Source organism: Zonotrichia leucophrys, chromosome 3, assembly GCF_028769735.1.
Source record: "Zonotrichia leucophrys gambelii isolate GWCS_2022_RI chromosome 3, RI_Zleu_2.0, whole genome shotgun sequence".
Taxonomy (NCBI): domain Eukaryota; kingdom Metazoa; phylum Chordata; class Aves; order Passeriformes; family Passerellidae; genus Zonotrichia; species Zonotrichia leucophrys.
In genome coordinates this window covers 30,617,902-30,632,965 of record NC_088172.1, presented here as the reverse complement: position 1 = coordinate 30,632,965, position 15,064 = coordinate 30,617,902, and the positions used below count along the sequence as shown (strand labels likewise).

Genomic DNA, 15,064 nt, shown 5'->3' with positions numbered 1-15,064 from the left:
GAGTGTTAAGGTCTCCCCTGAGCCTGCTTTTCTCCAGGCAAACACCCCCAGCTCTCTCAGCTGCTCCTCATCAGATTTGTGCCCCAGAGCCTTCCCCAGCTCCCTGCCCTTCTCTGGACAGACTCCAGCCCCTCAATGCCCTTCCTGATGTGAGGGGCCTAGACTTACAAACAAGTTTATCTGCCTGAGGGAGCTGAACGCTAGGAACTGTAACTCGTAGGACTGAAATACTTAGAAGTCCTACGTAGCACCATTAAAGCCGCAAGAACCACTTGCGAGAAATCCACCTTTTGCCTTTTCCCCCACTTTTTGCCCCTATTCGGTAAGGGCACGATCCATATCCCGAGGTCTCGGCTGCACCGGGCGTTCACCGCTCCGGGCCGGCGCCGCACGAGTTAAAGGCGGAGCGGGTTGGCCCCCGCCGGGCGCCGTCGCCGTGGCGGCGCGGGGAGGGCGGGACGGCCCGGCCCGGCATGGCCGCCACCGGCGGGGACAGCGGCGGGGCGTCCCGGGAGCGCGGCATGGCCGGCGCCGGCGAGCAGGCGGAGGACGGGGAGGAGAACATCCTGTACGACCTGCTGGTCAACACCGAGTGGCCTCCGGAGACGGAGGTGCAGGTGCGCGTGGCCGCGGCACGGCCGCGGGCGGGGGAGGGGACCGGCCCGGCCACGTTGGCGCGGGCGGGGAGGCGGCGGCGCCCCGGGGGCTGCGGGGATGCGCCGGTGCCTGCGGGGCGGCTCAGCGGGATGGCCGCGCTGCTCCTGGCGGGCACACGGCGTGTTGGTGCGACCATTGTCCCCCTGTGCCTTCGTGTTACTTAATTCCCACCGTGGCTTGTGCCACCTGGGATGCCTTGAAGTGTTTCTTGCTTATTGAACAGTGTATATCGCGTTTTACTGTTGAGCTGGCACAAGCTCAAACCCAGCATTCAGCTATGGTGACTGATGTCCAGGTGTCATCTCTAAAAACTGCTGTGCAAAGAGATGTGGAGTCTGTGCTGGTGAATATAGGACCTTCGTTGAGTTTACCTTGTATGAGGAAAATTATATCCTCTCTCTGGACTCCTGTATCAGTACAGTTCTGTCTCTATTTGCAGGAGTGGGGTAAAGGGAAAAATATTTCACTTTCATGTACGCAACGAGCACAGATATCCATTTCTGATTTTTTAAGCTAACACTTAAGAAATCACAAAACACTGTTCTTGTACTGCAGGTTTTTAGTTATTTCTAGCTCTTCTTCCCAGGTCACTAGAAGGGCTGAGAAGCTCTTTCATCTTACCTTTTTCATGTTTTCCTCTGCAATGTGCTGAGCTTGCTGCTTCTATGTCTGCTCTTGTCTGACTTGGATATAAAGGATGCAAACAATGTGTTTTTATTTCTTTCTTGTAGTGGCTTTTAAGTCCACTGGAGTTTTTAATACATTTCCCCCTGAAAATTGGTGATAGAAACATTTTAACAAAGTTTTGTGCTTAATGAGAACAACTGAACAGAAAAGATGTAAAAGCATCACAAGTGGAAGAATGCACCTGTTAAAAATTACTAGAGCCATGCTCAAAAAAATAGGTTTTCATTTATCAGAAAGATTTTTTTGTTGTTGTTGCTTTTGATTTGTAAATCCTCAGTTGCAGCAACAGGTATGGGTGTTTGGAAAACATGACTGCACTATTACCATTTATTAGCTTAATAGGTTATTTGTGCAGATAAGTGATAGTTGCACCTATTTTAATTCGACTGTGTTGAGAAATGGTAAGTAGTCTTTGTTTTTAGTAGCATATGGAAACAATTTTCCTGTTGCAAACCATGAGGAGGACGTAGGTATGATGACACAAGGCTGTGGTTCTACAGCCCTGTTAAGGGGGCACATTTCTGACAAGTGCCTTTTCTGCCGCCATTAGTGTTCTTGAGGTTGTACGGTAAGTTGATTAAAGAAGTGATTAGTCTGAGACACAACCGTGTTGTTTCATCTGCTTTTGCTAAGTGGTCCCTTTAATACCCTGTAGGTACCAAGGGGGCTGTGAATGGTATGTCAGTGAGGTGACGCCTCCCTTCAGTGGCAGCATGTGGGGATGCAGTTTAAAGTGACTGTGTAACCACAGTCCCAGGGTCCTCATCTGCCCTGGCAGTCAGAATTTCTAAGCATTGTTGAGTTCTGCTTGTCAGCTCAAGCAGATGGTGCTGGTTATTTTAAACTTGGTATTTCTTGCCTGTTTATTTTAAAGATAATACTTGTTTTCCATAGCAGAAGTTGGAAGGTTTGAAAATACTGTGCTGTATAGTTTGCTTGGATTTACATTCCTCTTGTAAACTGTCAGTACTCAAGGACACTTCTGATAGTCTTTTTACCATTTTAGTGGGAAATTGATTTTATGCTGACAACATAGGCAAACAGATTATTTTGTCAGTATGAGTCAGTTTTTGCCTTAAGGTGTCTTAACAGTGATATTACTTAGTTGATTGTCCTAAGCCACTAAGTGTCCTTAGGTGACTTTCCCTTTGGAACATCTGTCTCTTTTAATCCAGTTTTTTTCACATTGTTTGGAAAAAAATTCACACCCTACTTTCTTGTAGAACTGAATCTTTTGGAATAAGTGAGGTAAGGAATGGTAGAAAGGGAAAGAAAGTTGAATGCTGCACTGGGAAATTAAATTAGTTGTCTTCCAATGCAGTAATTTAGGCGACAAAGCCAGACCTTAAAGTTTTGCAGGTATTTATTGACTTTATTTTTTCTTTTATTTCATTTAGGATGATTAATTTTTAATTGCAGAGTACTAGAACTTACAGCTCTAATTATTGGAAGATGAGTCTTGTGATGAACATGTGAAATCATGTTACATTCAAGACATTGTTGAAACTGGCATGGATCTCTTAGACTGAATGCTCAAATTTGCTTTAATTTTAATTCTTGTCAGTATTGTCATTCACCTCTACTGAGTGTTCCAGTAAGAGCTTTTTTGAGGGAAGAAGAGGAGGGGCAGGGAGGGTTATAGCAGTTATTTGTGAAGGAAACACACAAGGAATTGACTTCAGCAGAGAGGAGAGTGGTGTGGAAATCAAGCAGTCCATGTTCAGGATGTTGATGCCATTGTATATAATGCACTGTTTGAGAACACTGATATATATATAATGAGAATAAAAGGAATTACTGAATAGTAGATCCATGAAAATAGTGAATGAGGCAGCGGCTGTGGGCAAGGTTGCAAGAGAAGACTTGTGAAATGATTTATGGAAATAAAGGCTGATTGCACTCTCTTCTTCAATTTATTTTCCAAAATGTATCACCTGGTCTTGTGGTTTTTTTTTTTTTTTTATTACAGTCTGATGTTTTGAGATTTCCCCAACACTCACCAACTGCTGTCCCCCCAGTAAACTTGCAGAGTGTGGAAGAAAATCCAAAACTAAGTGGGTGTCTTGTCAGCAAGAAAGTTACTTAGATTTTATTTCTGGAATGCTGTAGAGAAGGAGAAGTTGAAATTGTTTTCCCAAGAAGGAATTAACTGAAAAAGAACTACAGCATATCTGGTAACCACTGCTATAGCTGAAATGATAAGAATATACTATAAAAAGTAAAGTTCAGGTCTTCAGGATATAATAGTAAATCAGTTTTGCAGAGTTTTGAAGATGTGTGGAATAGCAGTCTGTAGTTTAGGCTCAGGAGAAGACACTTTAAATATTAAAAAAATTCTAAAGAGATGTAAGCAGTTTTAGGAAATGTTTTTTGCTGGGAACTTCCTCATAAACCAAAAACTTTTTAACAAGCTCTGCTTTTAATGTCCCTAGGAAATTGCAGCTCTCCCTGAAGTACTAGGGTAGCTGTAAGAAATAATTTATGCTCTCGCTTATTTTACTGTAATGCCTTGTTATTTCCTGGCTGATCAACCTGAATGTGGAATGTTATCTATTAGTACAGCTGTGTTTGCTTCTTACATGCTGTGAGATGACAGCCTGGTTATTTGAAAGACTGTTTATGGATTGCCAACTTTGCCTGGAAAACTAATCTTTACTTTAATAATTTAAATTTGGGAGCCCAAATACTATTTTTTAAGCATTGACATACTGCAGAATGTTGATAAATTTGTATGTCTTTCAGTGTTTACTGCTTTGTAACTTGGTGAGGTCTGAATATTTCAGTTAATGAGAAATTTGGTCTATGTATTTTATCTTGAATGGAAGAGAAAATTCAGTCATTGCCTACTCTAATGCTCAGTTTGTGGTGCTCTAATATTCTCATTAGAAAGGTATAAGCACGATTGCTTATTTTTAGGATTTGTTTTGTGGATCCTTCCTTATTGGTTATCCTTGTTCTCAGTTTTGTATCTTTTTTCCTGCTTCTTACTGGCAAATAATTTTATCTCCTCTTACAGATAAGAATATATACCCTGTGTTGTTTTGTATTCCTTTTTTCTGTGTTTGAAGAGTGCTTTCATTTGTGTAGTGACTGCAATTGCTCCCTTTGCCTAAAGTAGAGCAGGGCAGGTGGAAAGGCTGTGTGAGATGCTATGGAGTATAGGTGGTTATCTGAGTGGCCATATTGCATAGTACAAATTGATGTAAAAAGGGCCTTTTTTTCAGAAATAGTTTGTTTTTCTTGATGTTTCTGAAACTTTCATGAGCAATCTTTAGGTAGCTTAGCACTTAGATATTAGCATAATATGTTACACTCTAAGTACTTTGACTGCTGGGCATTACAGATCATTGTGGCATTTATTTGGCATAAAAAGAGTGCTTTATAATAGCTTACAGGAGAACATAATCAGAAGGCAATGTCTTTTGTTACTACCCAAAGATTGAGTCAAAGCTGAATCAAAAGACAATCTGTGGCACATTTTGTTTATTGCATCTTGGCATTTAAATGATTTGGCATTATTACCTGTTTCAGCTTATGCAGTTAAAGTAGACATTATATGAAGTGGTGAGTAATAGAAAATACATAAGGAACTTGAAGGCTGGGAGCCAACTTAAACTTAATCAGTGAATGTATGTATGAGTATTGTATTTAAGTTAAAATGTGTGACATGCTGTCTGATGATTATTATTGTAATTTCAGCCAAGAGGCAACAGAACACATGGTGCATCATTTATCATCTCTAGAGCAATTGCAGGTAAATATTACATGTTCCTGCCTTCATGCCTTTTAAGACTGTGTGGATTGCTTGTAAGTTTTACAATTTCTGCTCTTTAGAGTGCCTAATGATGGAAGTAGTAATGGAAGTAGAATACAGCGTGTGTTTTCAGGATGATGTTTTCTGATTTTGAACATGGCTGTGTTATTTTTATGTCAATTTTGTGAGCATTATTGTCTCCATTAGCTTGTTGGGACAAACTAATAAACCACACATCTTAGAAATTAACAAGCTCTGTGTTTTGCAGAGCTTGTTAATTTCGTGTAGAGCTTGTTTTTTGCAGAGCTTTTTTTGTGTTTGTATTTGAGCAATTTTTTTTTCCAACTCTTAACGTGCTTTGCACTGGGTTGTCTGTTAGTTCTATGAGGAAGTTTTAGATTCTGATGATATTTCATTGCATAAACCAAGTGTTAAATGGCAGTGACTGAATTGTATTTTCATACAGTGGGAATTTCTCTTAGAATTTAAAAAAATGTGCAGTGGATTGGGTTTTTTTTAGTTTGTTTTTTATTTGGCGTTTGCATTTATTCTAACATAAGAATTTGTTGTCCAAGTATAAAGGATTTTTCCGTCAATACCTTTTTCTTTAATGAGAATTTGAGATACCCTGTGCAGTAACCTGGAGTGGGTTTTAAGACTACTAGAGATGTAATTTCTACCTCTTTCCATTATAGGTCCTGCATTATTTTTGCTTCGGTACATCTGGTACAGGTAGGTTTTACAAGAATGCTGCAAAAAATATTTGGTAATATTTTTATAGCTTTTTGATTTGATGGAAAGTAATTCCTGATGGGAGTAAAACTGAACACTTGTTTAGAATATTGTCCAAGGAATGCTTAGAATACCCACTTTTCATAAATTGAGTTGCAGCTGAAGTCTAAATGGAAGAAGAGTGGTATGTACTAGTTTGACTTTGTGCTTTTATCAGAAGCTGAAGTAACATTGCAGTTGGAACAGGTTTCTCCAAACACATATTTGTCCTTTCCACTCCCAGCTGAGATACTGCAAAGGAAGCTGTTGTGAGGTTTTTTCTTAAGCCTCATTGACAGATATGATGTCATGACAGGGTTTGCTTCCTTTGGAGTAATAATTTTGAATTTTCTTTCTTTGACAATTAAAACTCATACTAAAAGCATGGTAACTGTTTGAGCAGCACTCATGCCATTTATAAATTTAAGTTTTGAATCAAAAGTCATGAAATGGTCCCAGAAATTTATTGGGGTAAGTACAATGTTTCTGGAAAATCAGTCATTATATTGCTCAGCAGGTTTGAAGATAACAGTTCAGTTTTAAAGGATAATCTGTTATGTGGAAAGGGACATTAATGTGACTTCCTGTGAAACAGTACTGTACTTGAATTTGGCAGGGAATGCTGTTTTCCCTATTGCTAGTGTTCTGCTTTATTTTTGTGCACCTACTGCCCCCCACTCCTTTCCTCATGAGGGATTGATGTTTATGGGCAACATACGGTCATGTGAGTCTAGTTGTATGAACTCAGTTGTAAACAGAATTCACCTACTTTTCTTCCCTCCCTCCCGTAGTCATAGTTAAAATTTCAAGCTTTACTAATTTCAAGCTTTTATAATTTATTCTAGTTGCCGTTTTCATGTATTTGATAAAAGAGTTTTGGAGGGATCTTGAGAGGCCTCTAGGTTAAAGTCCACTAAAAGTAGGAGAACACTGAATTCCGACTGAATTTCTTGCGGCTCTGTCCAGCTAGGTCCTGGAAAGGTTAAAGGATGGAGACCCCAGAGAGTCTCTGGTCAGCCTGTTCAAGTGCCTGACTGTCTTCATGGTGAAAAAAATTTCTTCTGAATGTCATCTTGGACCCTCCCTGGTTTTGAAATTACAGAGACATTTAGGTTAGAAAGGGCCTTTACAGTCATTGGGTCCAACTGTTACCCCAGCACTTCCAAGTCCTCCAAAGGGTTGGTCATAGTTTCTTATGTTCCAGCCATGCACCTCTGTTGCTCCCATCTTCCTGGTATCAGTGAGAATGCTGCTGTTTTGTCACCCTGAAGCTTTCTCTTCTTCAGGCTAAACAAAATTCCAGCAGCGTCTGATTTATTGTAGGGCAAGTACTCCAGTCCCCTGATCATCTTGGTGCCCCTCCTGTTTGCTGGTATTCTTCTTTCAGTGGGTGTAGCAAAATGGGCTGGTGGCAGATTGTAAAGAATGATAAATGAATGATCAGTTTCCTTAATATGCAGTTTTGTTCTGTTAGTAAAAACAAGGCTGTTGTTAGCCTTTGTCGTTGGCAGGGTGCAGTGTTGATTCGTGTTCAGTTGCAAACCCTCTCAGGTAACTGATGGGTGCCTTGAAGCTGAGTTGTGTGGTGTGTGTATCTCAGGTGCTGCATTGGTTCTCTGTGTGTTCTGACTGATCCTGATGGTTTTGGTATTTCAGCCCTGCAAAGTTTTCTCTGCCCACTGGACTGGTTCGCCTGGTTAGTAAGCAGATCAACTGGCACCTCGTACTTGCAAGGTAACCAGCTCCCATGCTTTGCCATTTCTGCCAGGAGTGAATGTATTAATGCTTCCTCTGCTCCCCCACCATCCCCACTCAGCCATATACTGAGTTGGTATTGTGCTAAAGATGTGCTTTTCTTTCTGTTTAAGGGAAATACTGGAGGCTCTCACAAGTGGCCTCAGTGTGCTGCCTAGGGGCTTCTACCTGCTTCCCTTCAGTTAGTGCCCCTCTCACTCAGGGCTGAATGTCTGTCAGTCTGGCTTTTGGGGCAAGGTGACTTGCAGTGCAGTCATTTTCAAATTCAAGTCCTGAATTTGGTTGATTAAAGACTTAAAACTTGGCAGGATATATAATTTTAAAATAAGCAATTAATGTTTGTGGAAAGTGAATGCATGCCTTCAAGACTTGTCTGCTGTTGCATACACAGAGAAGTGAGAGTTCCAAGGCTAGAACCAACTGTTCTGCAGGAATTTTAGCAGCATCAGTGAGATCACTGGCTTTTAAAAGTAAGCACAGAAAAATGGTTCAGTGACATGGTTACATGAAGGTAGTAGGGAAGGTTTTAGTTTATGTTGTATGCAAAGACACCTAACTTAGTGAATTATAATAGTTGTTTATACCAGATAAAGCAACACATAGTTGTGTACATTGCTGTTGTAAAATTATCTATAAGCAACATGTGGCTATGACCTCTCATGCAGTGGGATTTTAGACCTTGTGCTGTTTTCTTAGTGCTGCTGGAAAGGAGTGGCAGATTGATACTGCTTTCATTTCAGAGAAATCTTAGCATGGATATCTTATTTTTAATAAAAAACTGATATTTCCCATTTGAATTTTTTTTTTTATTTTCAAATGAGGCAATTTATATCTAGCCATAGAGAAAAGTACCTAGGACTCTGATGCACATTCTGTAAGGAGTGGACTTTAAATGAACTTTCACATCTGTTTTTTCTTTCAGCAATGGTAAATTGTTGGCAGTTGTTCAAGACCAATGTGTAGAAATCAGGTAACTTAGTATTATCTGTTACTTCAGCTCTGGAGTTCTGACAAAGTGTTTCTGGTCATTTGCTAGCAATACTTCTACAGATTTCTTTTTTTGTTTTACAATGTTATATATCGTGAAATTTATCCATGGAATGATCGTAAAACCAGGAGCCTAAAAAAAACAAAACCCAAACCCAACATAAAATGTCCTTGACTCCTTCAATTATAACAGATGTGTTGATATAAGTATATATTTATATCTCTCTCTCTGTTTTCAATATGTGAAAGAAAAACAATCAAGATCCTCAAAAGCACTCAGCACAAATGATGGTCTTTCTAACCTTTGCCTTTCTGCCCCCTCTAGAAATTCTCCCTTAATAAATGGGAGCTAGTACCTAGTGTTCTTCTCTTGGAGTAGCTGGCATGTATAATACTTCACCTTATTTTACAAGTGGTGTGGATTGCTGTAAAGACTGATGCTTTCCCTTTTCTTGTGCTCTCTTAAGAACAAGCTCTCCTTTGCCAGTTCAAGAGCACATTTAGCTGTAGAACAGATCTTGATTGAGTGTGTTTACTTGCTTCACAAAAATCCATTTGCTAGAAGGTCAGACCTTCCATTTATATGTAAAAGAAGCAAGTGTATGAAAATTGTTCAATCAAAAGTGGTGTGAGCACCATAAACGTCAGCTTAAAGACTATAAAATAAATCTTGTGTTTCAGCTGTATTAATGTAACTATATTCTTGCATTGTTTCTAAAATTGTAACCTAGAGAATACTGACTAGGTTTTTTTTTTTTTTTCTAAAGTTATATGAAGCACTGAGATGGTGCTGTCCTATTTGGTACAGCATTACAAATAAATGAGAGATGTTGGTATTTATGCAGTTGGACAGTATCTAAAATACTGTTCTTAGTTACTGTAGCTGCCTGGAGGGTGAAAGTTACTATCTGCTTTTTTTAACAAGTAGTTAGAGGCATGCAGGCCTTTGAATTGTGCATTTGGAATATTTTTATAGTGTTCTGTTACAGAAAATTGAACAGTGGATTTTTTTGTATCTAAATTTATATGAGTGTTATTTCTGCAGGTCTGCGAAAGATGACTTTGTATCCATAGTTGGAAAATGTCAAGGTATGGCAACCTCTTCATTATTAGTTAGCGTCATCATTGTTATTCATACATTGCTAAATGGTGGTGTTGGTTTACTTTACCTTCTTAAAATCATTGGAAAGAATCTCTTAATAATTTTTCTTTGTGACTAGCTCTGTTACCCTCTCCCTGCCACTTCTTTCTATTCTGAATATATGAAACCTGAATTTGCAATGAAATTATAGTTAGAACTAATGGCTCTGAGAGACATACATGGTTTTTCTTTCTTTACCCTCCTCTGAGAAAAGCTTGTAATGCTGGTAAGCCCCCTGCATTTTTTGATGCAATTGGCTTTTTGTTCTGTTTAAGGGATTATATTTATTTTTTGCTTTTATTAATAATTTTATTCTTTTTTCATAGTGCCAAAGGATCCTAACCCTCAGTGGAGGAGAGTGGCATGGAGTCATGATTGTACATTACTTGCTTATGCTGAAAGCAGTGGAACAGTCAGAGTGTTTGACCTGATGGGTAGTGAGCTTTTGGTCATTTCACCGGTATGTGCTCTCTTGGGTTAAATACCAATAAAGGAGAACTTTTTTAAAGGATTATGGATAATTTCCACTTTTTGACCTTTTTAAAATCATGGCTTAGTTATAAATGCTTACACTGAATACCACACAGAAATGCACTGTAAAAAGTTGTACTATAATACATCCACTATAGGATCAACAAAAATCATGTGTAACCTTTACAACAGCATAAAAGGGTACATCTGTCCTAAGTTGTGGTACATCTGTAGGTGCATCAGACAGTGGAAGTATGGAATCACCACAATTTGTGTTAATAGATAATAAATCTGGACTTTATATGCAGAGTCAAGTTGTAAACCAAGAAATATTTCTGCCAAAGTACTTTGCTTGGTACAATATTAGATAATTGCTGTTGACAGGCCCCACACAATATATTTTCTATTTTGCATGTTCTAAGGGTGTATTGAACTGGTTTGTGAAGGTGGCTCAAGTGTGTTTCCTCAATATACTGTCTTTGCAAACATTGTAACAATACGATTTCTTGATAATCAAGATAAAAGAAAATGTATTTAGTTTTAACTGAAACTTTATTTTTTAAATACAATATAGTTAATTTAACTTTCTAGTTCTTTCAGTAACAGAGACACTTTTTTAAAAATCCCCTTTCTCTCCCAATGTCTGCCCTCATTTTTGGGTAAAGACAGCAAGTTTTCCAGGCGATCTGAGTTACGCTATTGCTGGATTGATCTTTCTAGAATACAAAGCAAGTGCCCAGTGGTCAGCTGAGCTCCTTGTTGTTAATTACCGTGGAGAACTGAGAAGTTACCTTGTGAGGTAGGCATAAATTTTGACTTGCTTTAAGATGCCCCAGTGAACTTCAGAGAAATTCTTTCTACTCTTTAAAGAAAATAAATCTGAAGTAACGCATATTTTTTTTTTCCCGGCATACCTAGTGTTGGAACAAATCAAAGCTTTCAAGAAAGTCATAGTTTCAGCTTTGGCAGCCACTATGCCCATGGGATAACAACTGTCATTTATCATCCTGGTCACAGGTAAGTGTTCTGTTTGCTACTTGACATTGGTATGTAAATGATGAATAAAAAGTGGCAAAATAAGCATTGATGTGTGTTCGATAGGGAGGGGGAGAAAAATCTATTCCTGCTAAAATTTGTATTTAGGGCATCAGTGATAACAAGTCATGTCTCTTTCTACTATGAAAGAGGAACCTTAGTTCATCTCACTTGACTTTCATTATTCCATTAGTAAAGTTATGTCCTTTTCTGTTTGAGTACCTTGCATAAGCAACATGCACTTTTTAGAATGTCAGGAATAGGTTCAAAAGAGGTTTCTGAATGTGATGAAAGATGGGTAATGTTGAAGGGTAAATTTAGGGTTTTTTTTCTCTTTTTTTTTTTTTTCTTTTGTTTGTTTTGGGATTTTTTTTAGTGTGGGCTTTTTTTTTTTTTTTTTTTTTTTTTGCATTTTGTTTTGTTTTTCTGTCTGGAATTCATTGCTGGACTTACTGGCGAGCTCATTGTACCCAATGTAACTGAAATAAATCCTGGTTAGCCTATTATATATGGTAAAAATGAGTCTACTTTTTTAGTATCAATTTGTTATGTACCAAGATAAACTCAGCAACTCTGTTTCTATTTCTCTTCAATTGAAGGAACCAAACTTTGTTCTGGATATTTTTCTTGTATTAGATCTTCTGGGATTGAATCTTTCAGTGCAATGTTACATGCAATGTTACATCACTGTAATTTTTTAAATGGAAATTAGGTCTGGCTATAAACTACCAGAAGAAACTCACTGTTGAAAAAACTTCTTCTCATTCTTCAGTATTAAATGAGCTGTCATATCTATCTTAGGAAAACAAATTATTATTAATGAGATGTAATGTTCTTCTAGCTTATTCTTTTGAGAGATTATTTTGTATATGGCTTTTCCTTTCCACTTAATTAATATTTAGTGATTTCACATAATTATTACTCAGTATACTGAATTTACAGTTGTGATGTAATAGTTGTGGGTTATGGAGCTTTGCTAGATAGCATGACCAGACAGCAGAACCAACCCCTTGTATCCTTTCATCAGATCAGGTTTAATGGTTGTAGTATTTCCTTCTATGTGCAGCCTGTTGAGTGGCTTAGTAAAGTTGAAAAATTGACACTTGAAAGAATGGATAATTGGATGGAATGGATGGAAAACAAAAGAACCAGAGTTTTTCCCCTGATGGATGCAAGTCTTTTCTCTTTTTAAATGTAGTCTGTGGTAGAAAGCTTGTAAATTTGACATTGGAGAATTCTAAATTTGTGGGTAAAGTCTCTTGCTGAAACTTTGTTGTTATCCCAAAAAACTCTGGAATGCTTGGACACAAGTACTTGAAAGTTGTGCATTAAACAAAATTGTTGATATGCCTCAAAATTTTAATTTTCAATAATGTGTTTGATCACTTAACACATGTTCAACTTTGTCAGTTTGTGCTTTCTTGCATTTCATTTAATTTCAGGTGGTGAAATTATACTGATCTTTCTTCATTGCTTGTAAGGCTTGACTTACTGCATTACTGTATTACTGTGTATTTGCTCATGACCCATTATAGTGCAATAAAATAGAAGTTAGGAACTTAATTTACTTAATTTTTTCAGCTAGATGTATGATAATTGCAAAGAGACTATGTCAGTAGGGAATGTTTCTGAATCTGTAGGATAACTTGAAAAAATCCTTTTGGAGAAATCCAATGATGACTTTTACTGTTGTGGAAAAGTATTATGTACCTTAAGTTAGATATCTAGTGATCTTGTGATCCTGCTTTCATCTAGGATGGAATTTACAGTGCATTTTATTTGACAAAACTTAAATGTCTGCTTCATTGTGAGCTCTTTGTAAACACAAATCCAAGGTTCAACAGCTGCTTGTTTTGCTATCCTAATCTGGAACTGAATGTGTAATTTCTGGGTTATCTGCAATTGCTGCAGAATGTGTTTGATACTAAAGTATGATGTTTGCAATGAAGGGCTTGTGATGAAGGAGTTAGAGGGTTTCAGATTTATTTAAAGTTATTGTACCAAAATTGCTAAGTAAAGAAAGGCAAGTGAAGTTTTTCTTGATTACCTCAACTGAGCTTGTTCTTGAGACTGGTGTTACACTGGTTATCTTCAACCCAACTTTGTACAAACCTATGGAGTGGAGTACAACTAAGGTACTGCAGGAGCAGCCAGTTTTTGCGGCTGGAGGAACCCTTTTAGATCATCTAATCCACTCCCCTTCACCTCAGTGTCAGCTAGAGGAGGTTGCTTGGAGCCATGTCGCTGCAAGTCCAAGACCTGCACATATGTGTCCTCCCTTAGGAGCATGGTCTGTGTCAAGGCCTCTGAGGTGCTGGGGAGCTGCTCCAGAGGATGCTGGAGACTGAGCCTGGCAGCACATCACTGTGATTTTTTTTTAGATTGTACACAAAGATAGGTTCTGGCCATCTTTTTTCTGCAAAATGCTGCACTCTAGGCCTGGCGTTTGCATAGGTCTTTTCCCAGGTTTTGCTGAAAGGGTTCCTGACCCCTGCTAATCAGGTGTCTATCTAGAACAAAAGCTCAAAGCACTCTTTGATTAGGAACAGTGGGCAGAACTTGATAAAAGCTTCTAAAGCATGCTAGCTAGTTCTTCCTGTCAGTGACAGGCATTGTGAAGTTTCCTAAAGGCTTTCCAGGAATTCTCTGATGGTCTCAGAAGTATGTAGCTGTTTAAGGATCTAGGAATGAAGTCTGGAAACTGCTGCATGTTGGCTGGGCTCTGTGTACAGCACATGTGCAAGGGAAAAAAAATTAGTCTTCCTCAAGTTCATGTCTCCTGTTGCAGTTTTTAGTGAAAGTGACTTCTTTTTTACTGCTGTAGGTTATTCTTAACACCACAGAATAACCAAAACTCTTGAGAACTTTAAGCATCACTCTTGACAGAGATCTTACCACTTTCTACAACTATGTGAAACGTGGTTGTAGCCAGGTGGGGATCAACCTCCTCACCGAAGGAGCTGGGAAGGCATAGAAGGGTGAAGCTGTTCCAGGGTTTCAGATAGTTTCAGATTGGACATCAGGAGGAATTTTTTCACATTAAGGATGATCAGGCATTGGAATGGACTGCCCAGCGAAGTGGTGCAGTCACCATCCCTTGAGCTGGTCTAGTTGACATGGTAGTGTCTGATCATAGATGAGTCTTGATGATCGCAGAGGTTCTTTTCCAGCCTGATGGTGCGATTTTGTCATTCATCCATGGTACAAAATTATCCTGCTGTAAGTTAGACGAGCAGGAGGCTTGGCATTATTAAATAAGCTTTACTGATGCCTTAAAAAGCATGAAATGTGGAAGGAAGTTTTTTTTGCTTTATTCTTTCTTTGACTTTTGGAGGTGTAGTTTTGGCATCCTGGTGGCCAGAGCTGCGCTGTGTGAGCGGCAGCCACTACTGGGGGCAGAGCACTTCAGGAATGGTGCAGCCTTGGGAAACGGATCATGCAGCATTCCCGGGGCAGAGTTTGGGCTCCTGCAGCTGTGCCTTTTATTGTGGATACTTTACCTTTTGATGGGTGATTCATTACAATTATGCTTCCAAACAGACTCCTTTTCTGAAGGTTTTCATCAAAGTAGTGATCAGTTAAATATAGAAGTGCTTGTTAATAAGGTGAAAGGGCTTCAAGGGCAAATACTGTGATACAGTTTAATGTAATAATGACAAGTTTAGTGTAATAATTACAAGACTTACATAAAAGTTTTTAAAATGCCACCTGTGGTATGCAATGCAAGTGTTACATGCACATGTATAATTGGTACAGTGGCTTTAGAAAACAAAATTGACAAGCCTTAATGTGTTCAGTTCTTCAGT

The 15,064-nt window shown here is 38.8% G+C and overlaps 1 protein-coding gene across 2 annotated transcripts in view; it reads left to right on the top strand.

The window, feature by feature from the left end:
• The first annotated feature begins 461 nt into the window (after positions 1 to 461).
• The window catches only part of NBAS (NBAS subunit of NRZ tethering complex), a 167,167-nt gene continuing 152,564 nt past the window's right edge, over positions 462 to 15,064 (top strand). For both annotated transcript variants that reach the window (XM_064707739.1, XM_064707738.1), the window contains exons 1-9: positions 462 to 617; positions 5,044 to 5,098; positions 5,794 to 5,830; positions 7,526 to 7,603; positions 8,547 to 8,594; positions 9,657 to 9,700; positions 10,079 to 10,212; positions 10,889 to 11,022; positions 11,142 to 11,240. In XM_064707739.1, coding sequence (XP_064563809.1) covers positions 474 to 617; positions 5,044 to 5,098; positions 5,794 to 5,830; positions 7,526 to 7,603; positions 8,547 to 8,594; positions 9,657 to 9,700; positions 10,079 to 10,212; positions 10,889 to 11,022; positions 11,142 to 11,240 — 773 coding nt within the window. In that variant the 5' untranslated portion in view covers positions 462 to 473. The remainder of the gene's footprint in view (positions 618 to 5,043; positions 5,099 to 5,793; positions 5,831 to 7,525; positions 7,604 to 8,546; positions 8,595 to 9,656; positions 9,701 to 10,078; positions 10,213 to 10,888; positions 11,023 to 11,141; positions 11,241 to 15,064) is intronic.